At 37.2% G+C, this 14,205-nt stretch overlaps 1 protein-coding gene across 4 annotated transcripts in view; it reads left to right on the plus strand.

Annotated features, from left to right (window-relative positions):
* The window catches only part of LOC102694899 (cilia- and flagella-associated protein 47-like), a 208,134-nt gene that overhangs the window by 35,340 nt on the left and 158,589 nt on the right, over positions 1-14,205 (plus strand). For all 4 annotated transcript variants that reach the window (XR_011181613.1, XR_011181614.1, XM_069178726.1 and 1 more), the window contains exons 27-33: positions 2,083-2,183; positions 3,096-3,236; positions 3,845-4,064; positions 7,317-7,532; positions 9,005-9,086; positions 11,151-11,279; positions 11,761-11,965. Coding sequence is in view for 2 of the 4 variants with exons in the window: in XM_069178726.1 (XP_069034827.1) it covers positions 2,083-2,183; positions 3,096-3,236; positions 3,845-4,064; positions 7,317-7,532; positions 9,005-9,086; positions 11,151-11,279; positions 11,761-11,965 (1,094 nt within the window). In the remaining 2 variants the exon portion in view is untranslated. The remainder of the gene's footprint in view (positions 1-2,082; positions 2,184-3,095; positions 3,237-3,844; positions 4,065-7,316; positions 7,533-9,004; positions 9,087-11,150; positions 11,280-11,760; positions 11,966-14,205) is intronic.

The following is a 14,205-nucleotide window of genomic DNA, read 5'->3' on the forward strand; positions in this document are numbered from 1 at the left end:
CTTGGGAACAAGTGAAGGTTAATTCCGCACATGAAAGTGGGAAGAAGCCACAACAGCTGAAACTTTGTATTTCTTCATTCTGCCTTTCAGTGTGCAATTTACCTTTACTTCTTCCTTTGCAGTCAACAAACTGATGCATCTCCACACTCAAATATATTCTACTTAACACATTAACATTCCTCCCACTTCACTGGTGCACAACAGTTGATGTCTTTATTTGATACGGCCTTTTGAAAGAATAATGTTGTTTACTATGGAGAAGGAGCATTTTATTTCTTACCATAGGTGCCAAATATAATTTTTTCAGTGCCTGTAAATTGTGCTCATACAATAGACATAGTGAATTAGACATTTCAGTGAATTATTTCTCTGCATTTTGTTCTCAAATCCATTTTGAGATAAAAAATAAAAATAAAAGTAGTAATCACAATGAGTCTCTGATAGCAGTTTCCTATTTTCTTTAGATTGTTTTTTTATCAGGAAGAAAATATGACATGAATTGAAGGAAACATAACAATATCTGGAATGCTTGGTGTTTTCTATAACCTGCAAATCACATGGAGCTCTTATTTTTGCTTCCCATAATAATGATATACCCCAAAGCTTCTATAAAAAGTATTGTTTGCTATTTGTATTATCTGAACAGAAGCAAAGTAACTGCACTTAGAGAGAAATTATAGTAACTTCATATTAACCATATTGACTATTGTACAAAAAACTTGGTGAGACTTACAGGCACTTTAAAATTTCAGCAACAGGTGTTTTCAGAAGCAGGTTTACATATTTCAGACTACTATTATTATAATTTATGCATGTTCAGATTTAGATTATTTTTCTGAAGTCCCTGGATAGGGATCCTTCTGCTGCAAATATTATCTTAGTCTGTGCTTTAAATTGGGGTTAGAACTGAAATGAATAAATTCTGAAATGAAGTATTTAATATTGCATTGCTTTCCTTGGCATGGAAAAGGATTTTCAATAAATTATGTTTAGAAGGAAATGTTTAAGCCGTGAAGCAAAAAACAGTCTGTACCGGAAACAGCATTTGAAGTGGCTGAAAAGAGAGTAAAAAAAAAGTATTCAAGTGTAAATGCACAATACATTCATTCATTACTGAATTCCCTAGTTACAACTTTCACTGCTGTTTTACCCTTGAGCAAGGAACTTTACCCAAATAGTTTCAGTATCATGCCCATCTGTATAAATGGGTATACATTTAAGTTCTTTTGCATAAAAAACATCTGACAAATATATAATAAGAAAACATTACAGTTCTAATTATTTAGAAATCTAGCTTGAGGGACTTATCCTGTATTTGAGGATTTTGCACCATTGTGTTTGACCTTGACATACGGTAGTAGACACATACTGTACATCACAACCCACGTCACTTTTACAAAATGATTTGCAGAAAATATTTTCTTTTCTCATTTTTCAAGTGAAATACTGTATATGAGTTGGAGTCGGGCAAAGAATTTCCGGCTTCCCATAATGCAGTGTGATATTGCCATATCTGTCCTAACTGAACTTTAGTGTGCAATTTGCCAACATGGGAATCCTGGGATTGAAACATGATGTGATCCTCAACCAGCCAGTAAATGATAGGGCAGTAACTACCATATGAAAACAGAGTGAAATTTCTCAAAGAGGCTTATGACATTGCATTTCAGTCACAAAAGCAGAGATTTTATTTATTATTTGCTCTCCCTGAGAATGGTAATTGATGAGACAAAATCTAATTCACACTTCTTGCTGTTCTGACAGGTTTGTACTTCAAGTGTCCACTAGTTACTATTAAGAATCAGGGACCTGTGGGAGGGATAAGTTCATTTTTACATATTTGAAGCGATGAATGTTAAGTAATGTTTAAAAAGCACAAGTGTGCCCTTCTTATGGTCAGTTTATCTTCTTGAGCACTTTGAACTGTAACTATTTTTTTTTAAATCCTGTATTTTTAAAACAGAATGACCCCAAACTGCCACATTCCTATCACATTTACATATTATAAAAAACACTGATATTTAAGTGGATTGATTCCCTGGCGTTTCAGTAAAGAGAAAAACTCTCTGTATTCTTTTTTAGGTTCAGGCTTCCAGTGGCTGCTGCAGCAGACAACTGTCTTCTCACTGCCTATCCATATCTGGCTCTCCACCGCACAGACCAACATATTGTGCTGAAAAGTGGTGGGTTTTGTTAAGTACTAACTCCTGTCTTCTAGTTGGCATATTTGTGTTCTTATCTGCACTGATAGACCTTGAAAGAGAAGTGAAGGAAAGAAAGGTGTCAGTTCAACATCTATCCTGTTGGTTTATGGGATAGGCTCCAGCTGCTCCGCGCCCCTGTATCGGATCAAGCCGTTAGAAACTGGATGGGTTGGAATGTTATGAGAGGCGGCAGTTCGGTTCATTAGGCTTGCTTGGTTGCTAGTTTGTAATTGATGTCATGATACCATCTAGCCATTTTCTATACTTTTTTTAAGACAAAGGGTGATGGTTTTTTTTGGACTGGCCACTGGCCACATCTCATTTCAGTACTCGGATCTTTCTTCGGAGTGAGTGAAGTGACCTCCAGCTGTGTATCGCTTTGCTCGAAATGGACACATTAATCAGATTTAATGGAACGCTAAATAAGGATTTTTGTTTTAATTTGCCAGTAGTTATTCCTTCACTTAATTTTCTGATTCATTTCCTGAACAGATTTTTCCAAAAACGTGCGTATACAAATAACCTCCTGAGGTGCAGAAGACCTCATAAATGCTGGAAAAGAGAATGACCTCCTCCAGTTCTGTCATTGAAAAAAAAAAAAAAACTTCTAAAGGCAAAGGCCTTGTCTTATTATTCGATTTGTCTCCATTTTCCCTTCACAGCCACTGTTTCGGAAAGGCAACACACAATCACAGACCTTCCGCCTCTTTCTCTCCCTTTCATGTCTGTTAGTGCCCTGGAAAAAGGAAAAACAGACAACAGGGTTACTCCCCATGAATTCAAAACAAGGCTCTGTTCCCTACACGCTGGATGTACTTTATAAGTATGTAACACAAAGTGAGATTAAACTGAGCACGGAAGCAGCAGCTAATTTGTCAGTGCTTTCTGCAGGGTATTTGCATGATGACAATGGAGTCCAGACCACAGAAGCAGTCCTGCACCCATGTTACTCCCACAGCTCGCTTTCACGTAGTACGTCCTCCAGTTCCACGTTCCTCGCCACCAACTCGACCTCTGATGAAACTCTTTCTGGTACGTTGTTTGTTGCTTTGTTGATCCCGAAGTTGGTTTGTATAATATCTCTTTGACTCTGAAGTAGTCTGTTTAGCCCAACTAGTATAGCCAATTGATCCTTGGCTACAGCTGAATAACTATTTTGATAGTTTCCATTGCTTTCAGGGTAATTGTACTGTAGCATGTACGGTAGCTCAGTATGAACACAGCGCATGTTTTAAGTAATGTAAACATAACTACAGTACGTTGGTTGGTCTTTTGCCTTTCTGTACATCATTCTCTTTGGTTGTATAGAAAATCATAGCAAAGAATGTACTATTTGACACAGCCCATGTTAAAAAGTGGGATCAGTCGGTGTTCAAGGCACATCAAGCCCAAGAAACTACATTTATCAGACTTAAGGGTGGGACTCCACTACAAATTCCCTTCAAACAAATTGTTGGATGTCATGACATCAGAAAGCCATTTCAATTCCGATTGGAATCCGTTTCTTACAGTACGTAATATTTCAGGATGTCCCGCTTGAGCAATAGCATCTTACTGGGACCTATTTTTTACGTGTGCCAGAGAAAAAGTGAAATAATATGATAGATCAATAACGAAATGCATCTTTTTTTTATTTTTAGAATCCGTGGAAGAAAACCCCAGTGCAAATGGGCGGAAGAAGAACGAGGAGGCTGATACCAAAGTGAGGGTGCCCACGCCTGGGTTTCTCACCTTCCCCACGGGAGACTCTGAGGAGGCGTTCTTCTTTCAGGCAGTGCTGAAGGCTGTGCAGAAGTGGTTCAGCTTGTTTGGCTGGCCAAGAGGTCCTCACCCTATAACTATTCCTCAGTCTTTGAGATGGTATGTGCCTTACATTTCTGATGTAAGATGTTAGGGGAGCCAAAAGTTTTCATGTGTAGCTTACTTTTTTTTATTCTGATTTTCCTGGGCGCCTCTCACACTCGTCTGACACGCTTGCTAGGTACCAGAATTGAAACAAGGACAAAAGAGAAGGGGCATGTCCCAATTCCGTTTTCCCAACCAGCCTCTCTGTAGAATAATGCTGCATATCCAGGCGCTACCAGCAGGGAGATGAAAGTAGTCTGAAATAGTCACTGTTCACCTCCAGGAATCACAGAGCAGAAAAATGCATCTTTACTCAGTCATGGTTGGCACAAGATTGAAATAAGGTCAGATGAAATTGCCTTTGCTGGAATTACTGCTGGAGAAAAGTGACAGAATGGAACGGGGTCTTTGTAACTTCTGTTTTCACATTATGGTAAATTCCGTTTGTCTCCATTTTGAAACTTAATGCGAAACCATAGGTACATTTTCAGCTCTGTTTTGTGACAGCCACAAAATCCACATCATGAAAATAAGCTACAGTATGGTTAAGTGCTTGCTAACACTAAACTATAATTGTGTAGTAGACACATGAGCTGAGTTGTAGATATCGGTCTCAGTGAAGAGCAGAATAAACATTTCTGAAAATTATTTCTAAGCCCATCTGATCATTCTATAACATGGCAGCTAGAATTTTGGAAAATGAATGTATGACATCCAGAGACCCCTAACAAGTTTTTGGGAATCAGCAGGCTCCTCAAAACATTTTCAAGGAGACCACAGTATACAGTAGTTTGAACATTCGTGTGCAGAAGGTGTCCTTCTTTATCTTTTTTTAGTTTCTTTTGAGAGGCCTGGCCCTTTGAGGAGACTTGGCTGAGTGCTAAAGTGATTCATCATACAGTACATCACTGCCATCTTTATTAATATTAATAGGATGTTATTACAATTTTTCATGTGGTAGTCTGATACAGTTTGGAAGAATTGCTGTCTCTGTAGTGGATTATAGGTTTCATCTTTGCAACGAGATCCGAAGGGCTACAGTAATGTATATATATAGTCGCTGTTTATTTCGCTGATCATTAAAAATTGTTTTAATATCTAAGCTAATGGAATGACGATGCACATTGAGTGCCTTCCAAAGAAATGTCTTGTTGTACTTGAGTACACGTTTCCCTGAACTGGAATTGGTGTCCAGGAATTACCCTGAAATGATAAGCATTTTTCTGTACTGTACATACTGCTGCAGCCAGCTGCAGTAGTTAAGTGATGTGTTATTTATCCATATCATGTTTTTACCTTTTCAAATTCAATGTATTCTGTTCATTGCTTTTTTTCACCATACAATAACTACATATTATCTTTCCCTAACACGAGAGACATTGCAATGTAATATAGAACACAAGGTAGTGAAAACTTTCTCCTCCAGCTAGTTCGTCTGAATATAATGATCTCAACTAAGACAGTGTGACATAGCACTCACCTTGCTTTCTTGCTCAGAATGAAATAGGCATAGCGTTGCTTGAATTAGAATATCATGACACCTTCATGGGTGAATGTCTTGGTGGTTAAACTCTAAGCTGAGGAGAATGATAATGGAGGCTGCAATGTATAAGGAATTGGCAGTAGATCCTCTTAAGAATTATGTCAAAGCAGTGTTTCATTCCTGTTGACACCTGGAGAAGGCTCCACAGCCCAAATGCTGTGTTTCTTTTCTTCTCTTTTCAGCATGGAATAAACCTTTACTTGTTCCTTTATTCCTGTTAGTTATTTGGGTAGTTAATTGAATCTAGTGACAGACCAATGTAAATTAACCATAACAGCTTAAAATGAAAAAAAAAGGATTGTATATGTCAAGAAACAGAATTTAGCAACTTATTATGTTTGTCATTATTACCACTGTAATTACTATAGAATTCTATTATAGAAGAAAAAACATTTTATCATGTTAATTTCCCTGTGCACGCCTTAAACTGCTGAGCAGTCATATAATGTCAAACAGGTTGCAGATTTATCTTCAAGGTTTTCAGTTTTAGTCTGTTTCAAAGAGTAGAATGCTTTAGTGCAAACTTTTATTGAATAATAAAACACATGATCCATTCTAATTCCGCTTCTGATAATATAGTTCAAGCATAACTTTAGGGCATCTGTAAAATGTAAACAGATTATAAATTCAGTTGAATTAAATAATAAGGGGATAAAGCTTTGTGCATGTCTTCTTATCATAATACGGTACATTTCTAAAAGTTCCACCCAAGCAGCTTGTTAGTTCAGTTGATAATTCAATAAAGCAATGAACTCTGCTGGAATAAGAACCAACAGGTATGCGAATTGGCCAGGGTTCAGAACCCCTCCTTTAAGATCCACTTTAATTCAGCATTTCGTCTCTTGATCCATGAGGATATGTTGCAGTCTGTTGCAATTGCAAATCCTTCTATTGACCAACTCATGCAGTGCCCTGCCTCTGTGCTGTGTACTGTATAAGCTTGAGCGAGCTTCTAGAGGAGCCTGAGGCCTCCCTACAGCTGTGTCCTGCCTACATGTGTTCTGGCTATTTCTCTGTTTAAATATATTACATAAGGAATTGCACAATGAACTGCATATTCAGTGGCTTTGCTTAAGTTCTAGAACTGAAATCTAATGTTACATTACAGTCACCTACAGTAAGTGACCATTAACATTATAATAATACAAAGTCTGTTCAGATACTAATATTTTTTAGAATGACCTAGGCAATTGACCCACTATTTTTCAAATATACTACACTGCCCCTCCATACAATCTATGTTGAAAAAATAACAGATCTGAAGTGGAGTCCAGGGTGAAACCAGGCATTTCTTCAGATGTATGAAGTTGTATTTATTGGTTAGATGCTGTGTACTAACACGCTCCCATGGGATAGTGAGTTCTGTGCGATTCTCAATCCTTTTTTATAAAACAGGAGAGCTAAAAATTCCTGGGGGTTTCTGTGTTTAGAAGTGATGCCAACTATGGGATAATTAACAGTAAAACGATTATACTACAATCAATAAATAAGCATTTAAGAAAGTGTATATGCAGATTGTGTTAAGCTGTTAAAGAGATATTTATATGGAATTGTATGGATATCTTTATGGAAAGTTCTTCCACTTTTCCACACCCTTCCGTTTCCTTGGTTTGTTTTTCTTAAGGGTAAATATAGATGGTGTTGGGTTCACAGGGAATTCAGGACCTTCAGATCTTGCTTAATTACCAGAGGCAATAATACAAGGTTTGTGCTCTTCCCTGTAGTGCGGTTTACAAAGTTCAAACATCCGGCTCTGCAGACAGAAAGACCACCTACCAGGTCAGCCACGAGAAGCATGCCAAGACCATATACGACATGCTTCTCCACCTGAGTGGACAGATGTTGCCAGGAATCAACACAAGCCAGTCGTTACCCCATGATCTGAGTAAGAGAGTTTTACAGCTTCACGGCCAACATTCTACACTCCTCACCTTTCTCAAGTAAGTACAGTACATGCTCAAGCATTATAGTGAAACTGACACTCTGGCCTTACATTTACTTTTTTTCAAATTGGCTTGGTCAAAATGTATCTGCAACAGTGGCACGAGTCAGAATTTATGGATAATGAAGAAAAGAAGTGAACTATGTCTACCGTAGGTGAATCTTTTCTTTATTAAATGACACAGACCGCTGGAAAGGCTTATTGAAGAACAGCATAGAAAAGTATGAATTTCGATGACAATTTCAAAATAAAATTGTTGTGATATGTTTGGATGGCAAAATTTGGATTTGCTTCAAAATTGTCTCACAAAAACACGTGTCAAAGCTGCTCCTCGGATTTTCTGGTGCTGTTTGAACATAATCCTCAGAATTTGCGTTGTTCTTAATTACGTTTAGGTGATCTGATCCTTGACCAGATCTCAGCCTATCTCATCTTTTTAAGATGGGGTATAAATTATATGTAATACATGTATATTGAAATCATGATTAAATGCAAATGTGATTAAAATGAGTACTGAAGCTGCAATTTATCAGATTTTTTAGTTTGTGTTCGATAATTGTGTTGGGATTGCACAAATGTGCTGAAAATGCATTAAATTGAGTGTTGCAAAAATTATAGTCGATCATTTTTATAACAACATCTTCCTTTCAGGAGTTTTGTCTTTAAAGAGTTTTCAGCCATTCCTTTAAGAAAACGACGGTATTGGCTTCTTCCTTAGGTCTAAGTAGCTTGTTCCAGAGCCCTGAAACTCTATCAGCAAATAATAATTTAATAAGAATTATACAGCAGGTTTGCAGTAAAAGAGCATGGCTTTTAAAAGTGACATTAAGGATGAACCTATTAAAAAAGCAAGTCACAATAAGTGGTAATATAGGCAAAAGCAAAGGCATTTTTAAACAGCAGTGGTTGCTTTCTAAGATGAGGCAATTATTGAAAGATATTCACTTGTTATTGCTTTTCTTTCTTACTGCAGCAGCTTCAAATGTCGGGTCCTTCTTTGCCTGGGAGTGGACTAAAATATGTTTCATAGAGACTAAAAATTTGAGTTAGCAGTCAGTGTACCACATGTTATATTGATCAATTGTACACTTTAAACAAGTCTTGCAGTCCTTTCCATTTCACATTTAAAAGCTTTTTATAAGTGAAAGAAATATGTTTTCTAAAGAACCATTTATTAATTTGTGCTTGCTTGATAAATTTTAATTTAGTTCCATAGTAGTGTTCTACTGTACCCAGACTTTCCAGTAAACTGTGTTCAAGGGCTTTTAAAAACTGTTTTAACAAGAAATGAATTTCAAACATTCTGTAATAGTCAGCAGAAATGACTAGTGTTTAATTTGCATTCTGCAAGTTCAATACACCAGATTCAGTGTCATGAAATGTATGCTTTAGTGTTTTGAATGTTATGCAATTGAACACTATACAAAGGTACTGCATAGAAATCCTGATGTTTTATGGCCTTCTTCTTAGGCTGCAAGGAGCATGCCTTTCATATGTCAAACCAGAGTTCCTGTTTGAACCGGAGGATTTTAAATACTGGACAAAATTACAGGTAAATAAAAATGTCATCTTATATAATTGTAGTTACTTTGTTAGGAACAAAATACTCAGCAGTATGCCTAAGTACAAACGCTGAAGGGCTCTTTTAGAGTTTCTAAAAAATTAATCAGCTGTACAAGGTATGCTGGGCTTGGATTGCTTTCATTTTGTCACACTGAGAAAATGAAAAGCTCACACACTTATAGGTTCTCCTTTAAGAAAACAAAGGCAAAACCAGTTCAAAAAGAGTGTAAAGTTATGGTTTTTAGATGTGTTATATATTATTAAACTTATATTTTGCCTCAGTAACGCATAATAAAAATGACATATTTTTAATCTGTATTGTATAATATATTCTGCCCTGCTGTTGCTAGGTGGTAGTGCCGGCAGTTATACTACCATTTATCCTGACTTTATTAGACCTTAGAAACTAAGTAAAGCGAGGTCTGGCACAGTGAGTTTCGGTGACCTCATGGGTTGCTGCTAGAAGTGATATTGATCTCCCAGTAGGTGGCGTTCTTCCCTCTTGGTCATGAATTAAGCAGTGCTCTAGCATGGTGAGAGGGGACACCGTGCTGGAGTAAATACGGCCTTTCAGTTTAGATGTTAAAACAAGGTCTACACTATTTAAAGACGCCACAGCACTATTCGTAAGAGAAGGGATGCTAACCCTGCTGTTTTGTCTAAATTGCACTTCAAGCTTGCTCATTGTACTGTAGCCCCCCTTCAGTAATTCTCTCCCTTGATTCAGTCGGTAAAGTCATTTCTTGTCTCTTCACCTGATCTGTTGTGTAGTTGAGCGGTTAGCCTTGACTGACAGCTGCACCTCTCCCTGCTCTTTACACTGCGCTTTAGTGGTCAATGAAGTGTATCACCTTCTATATACTGTATAAAGCACTGTTTTATATACCAGAAGAACATAATGAGAAGAGGGCTTCCAGCCCAGCTGTCCTCATTGGTTTTTAATTTATTAATTGATCTCAGGATCTTTACCATTTCTTGAAAGAAGCTACAATATGGGTTTCAAAAAGTTGGCAGGATGGACATGACATGATATTTGTATTTTTCCTTTTTCCAGGCGTTCATTGTTCCACGTACGGGTTTAATTTGTGACCAAAGACCGAGTCTGTCTTTGAATCGTTTCATTTTTTATTAAAGAGTTTACAGTCATCAGCTCTTAATCATCTTGTCTCCATCGTTTGTGGCTGTATGGAAGACTTGAAGATAACATATACAAATTATCCAGACATTGCACTGCCAGCCTGTCTGCTTTTTGACTTTGTGGTGCCAGCAGCACCAATAGAAGACCTTAGTCATTAAAAGGATAAATAATATTTGCTAGGTTCCAGTAGTTCCAGGGCTTCTAGCACAGTGTGCCAAGGATACCCTGGCTAATTCAAAACCACTCAGCTGTGGCAGCACTCAGAAAGCAGTGCCCCACTATTGCCAGGTCATATCAGGTTGATGGCATACACCACAAATGTATGGTCAGACCCACATCAAAATGAGTTAATTTTCACTGATTAGTCTCATACTGTAAGTGCCCATTTTCACTGGTGTGTTAATCTCATTTTAAATTGTAACACAGGAGGGCTTGGAGTTCATCAACACACTTGTTCTGCAAGCATACCAACAATTCATTTGAGCTTTTATTGCTTTTGATTTTGTATGAAGGGTTGATCCCTAAAAAGTTGAATGTGCTGCAGTTTTAAGACAGGTACCGTAACTTATGTGAACTTTTTTTAAAGCAACAGAAATGTGAGTTGTTAAAAGTATGTATAAATAGGAACTAGGATGTGAATGTGGACTCAAGAAGTCAACCTAAATCATAGACAAATATAAATCGTAGACACACATTGTATTACTGAAGGCATGGAGCTCAGTTCAGGAGCCCTGATGTGGTTTTCCTGCATCCATTTTCAGAAAACACTTTACTGAGTGTAAATCAGCATGTGTGAGGTATACACTACAGTAACTGTAAATATCAACAGTTAAATGATAACGTCAAGAGAATCCATGAGAAAGGTTTGTATTTATAACTCGGGGTAACATGTGCTGTTCTGCGTCACTGGCCCAGGCTCAGACAGACAACGGAGATGAGGAGTTGAAGAGGCAGCAGGCTGAGAGTCTATATGGACTGGATGACATGTCATTTGAAGCCCTTAACAAGCGTGCATGGACTGACGTACTGCTTCAGATGTACAAGGTAGGTTGGATTAGCCTAGCACACATCAGCTCCTTCTTACAGAGGGGGGAAGCACCCATGAGAGCCTTTATTAAGACCCAGGAGTTTTCTTGCATGTGTCTTTTGAACCCATTTTTTTTTTTAAGAGTGACTGATTAAAAAGAAATATTATATGAATCCACAAAAGACAACAGGACAGTTCATTTCAGTTTTTTTTTAAGATTTTCGAGAAAATGCTGACTTTATGGGATGGTGTAATATTTTGCCGCAAAATGCTATAGAATATTATGTGATGTGATGTTTTGAATATTTCTTCTTCTGCATTTCAGTTTAGGAGCCCTGTCCAGAAAACAGGTATACAAATAATAGAGATATGAAAGATATGGAAGATTGCCAGTCATTAAAAAGAAAACATTTAGCAGCATTAAACATTTCTTTGAGTATGAGGTTTTTTTGCGCTCTCTCCTTTTTGCGTAACATTGTTTTCTCCCCTTTTTTTAAGGTGCTGGTGCTTTCTCGTGTTCCAGCAATTAACACTAGCCACCACTATGAATGGGATAATGTAGAAAACATTCCAAGAATCAATCCTGATCCTCTATCCAGCAACATTTATTCAACATCTGAAAGAAAGCTTCTCACCTGGATGAATTCTCATTATGAAAAAATGAGATCCATAGTGTGGAGTGACAGTTACTCTGGTGATAAAGGTACAGTAGTAAGGTGTTGTCCTGATTACTTGATTAACATTGATATCCGTTTTCTTGCCAGTACGTTTGATGTGTTGGCTCTCAATACAAAGCAAAGTGAAAATAAATAAAGCTACAAGCAATTTCCCTGAGGGTTAGAAGAAAAACATGTATACAGCACATTTTGGTTGGCAGTGAAGCTGCCAGTTTGGGTTGTGGCCATCCTTTAAGAAAACAGCCTATTGCAGAGATGACCAGTAGACTTCTTTAGGAATGTCACAATTCCTGATTAAGGTATTTCTGTAGAAACCTTTAGCTCAACCTTTTATCTCCAGCACTTCTTATTGTGTCAATAAATACATACGTCTAGATTTGCATGTAAATTGAAATACCTTATTGAAATCTTTGGATAAAAGTACACCAATAATAGTTCACATATCTTTACATGTATTACTTACATTTACCGGATTTTCAAAATTTCTAGGATAGGATAGTGTTTTAGTTTAAGGATTAAACTAAAATAGCATTTTGGATTAATATTAGTTAAATATTAATGTAGGCTTTGTGGAGCTGTATCCAGTTACTAATCCAGATACAGGTAGTGTATCACTAATGGACAGACCAAGATTGAAACTCATCTTTTACGGAAAGTGCTGCAGCCAGCTTTTTTCATACAAATTCAATAGACAGCAATACAAATTCACATTACCCTGATAACAGAAACCTGAAGAACACAACAGATTCACCTCTTTAATTCACGTCCCGCAGGACTTAAGGAGTCGTAGAAGTGCTTGTGAAAATAATAAGGTTTCCTTGATTTAGCTTGTGTTTAATTTGCTTCGCTGCTTAGTGTGAGACTCTTAACATTTGAAGCAGGGTAAATATCTTTTTTAACCAGGAGAAGTACCTTCTCCAGTAAATCTGCCTGTAGCTTTTACACTCTTGAGCTCTTAGATCTGATATATTATTTCACTTTTAATTTCTAACCAAAAGGATTTGACATAAAAGGTATTTGTTTGCAATTAATACTTTTTAACAACCTCATTAAGGGTTTTATTCTGAGAAGGACTTTTTAGCACAGTACTTGGAAGCACATAATACATAATTTAATTCTAACTTTAACACATGTTACTGAACTACGTTTTCACAGACGACTGCTGAATGTTGGCAGATTTTTTGATTGATAAATAAAGACAATGTACAGTTTGTGAGTTTTATCTGTCACACGAGGTAAGATTTATCTACTGTTAGGACTCGGCGAGGACTAGATGAAGGATAGCTAAAACATAGAATCGCAAGGGGGTGTACTGTCCTTTCACTGTATACTGTATATAGGGTAGTTATACATTTAAGATGTGAAAGTGTCACACCGACACTTTTTATAGTGGGGCATCACTTGCTTGACAAAAGCTGCCTCACATCAGGAGCTGCTCCTCTTCAAGAACTGTTTGGCAAATGAACTCCACACTTGGTGGGTATCACTCATTCACTTTGTGTTACTGTATATTTAAAATTGTGCATCACAAATAGGACACTTTTTACCGCTGTTCTCTGAAAAGTAATGGAACAGCGTTAATCCTCCTTTGTGAGGATAGACCATTTGTCCCATCCAAGAGGTATTGCTTAGATCTGATTTCTTTTTCCGTGGTAACCATCTGCACGAGAAGCCCTGATTAACTCCATCGATTGTGTTCACAAAACACTTTACAGCCCCGATATCAGACCGCACAGTGGTGTGGGCTGGCCAAGGTGCAATCACTCTTTTAATTCATACCTCACAGAGTCGGGAAATTCTGTGATTGCAGGGAGGTTTGAGACCCATAAGATAAATGAAGTAAACCTTGACTGTGTCATCTAAAATCTCATTTTATTGTAGTTGACTCTGACTAAATCAGTTTTTTGGTAATTGAGTAGCCGTTGAAAGCTTCAATACCTAGCTTGTGTCAACCTCGAAAGTAATTACTTTTGATTTCTTTTTCCTACCAGGTGCAGCCTGAATCAAATGACACATAGTAGTTGAATGGTTCTTGCAAACTATACAGTAGAAATTCAGTTAAGCTCATTTGAGCTCTATAATTTCTATTAAAATAAGAATTATTAAGCTAAAAATAGAATTTCACTTTACATATACCACCTTTCTACATTGCATAGCACCAAAACAAAAGCCCATGTACCTTTCGATTAAAAAGATTAATCACTGCAGAAATAAGGTATGGTTGTTTTTGTGTGCAGACATGTGTTGTGTAATTGACTTTGATACA

This window comes from Lepisosteus oculatus, chromosome 15, assembly GCF_040954835.1.
Source record: "Lepisosteus oculatus isolate fLepOcu1 chromosome 15, fLepOcu1.hap2, whole genome shotgun sequence".
Taxonomy (NCBI): domain Eukaryota; kingdom Metazoa; phylum Chordata; class Actinopteri; order Semionotiformes; family Lepisosteidae; genus Lepisosteus; species Lepisosteus oculatus.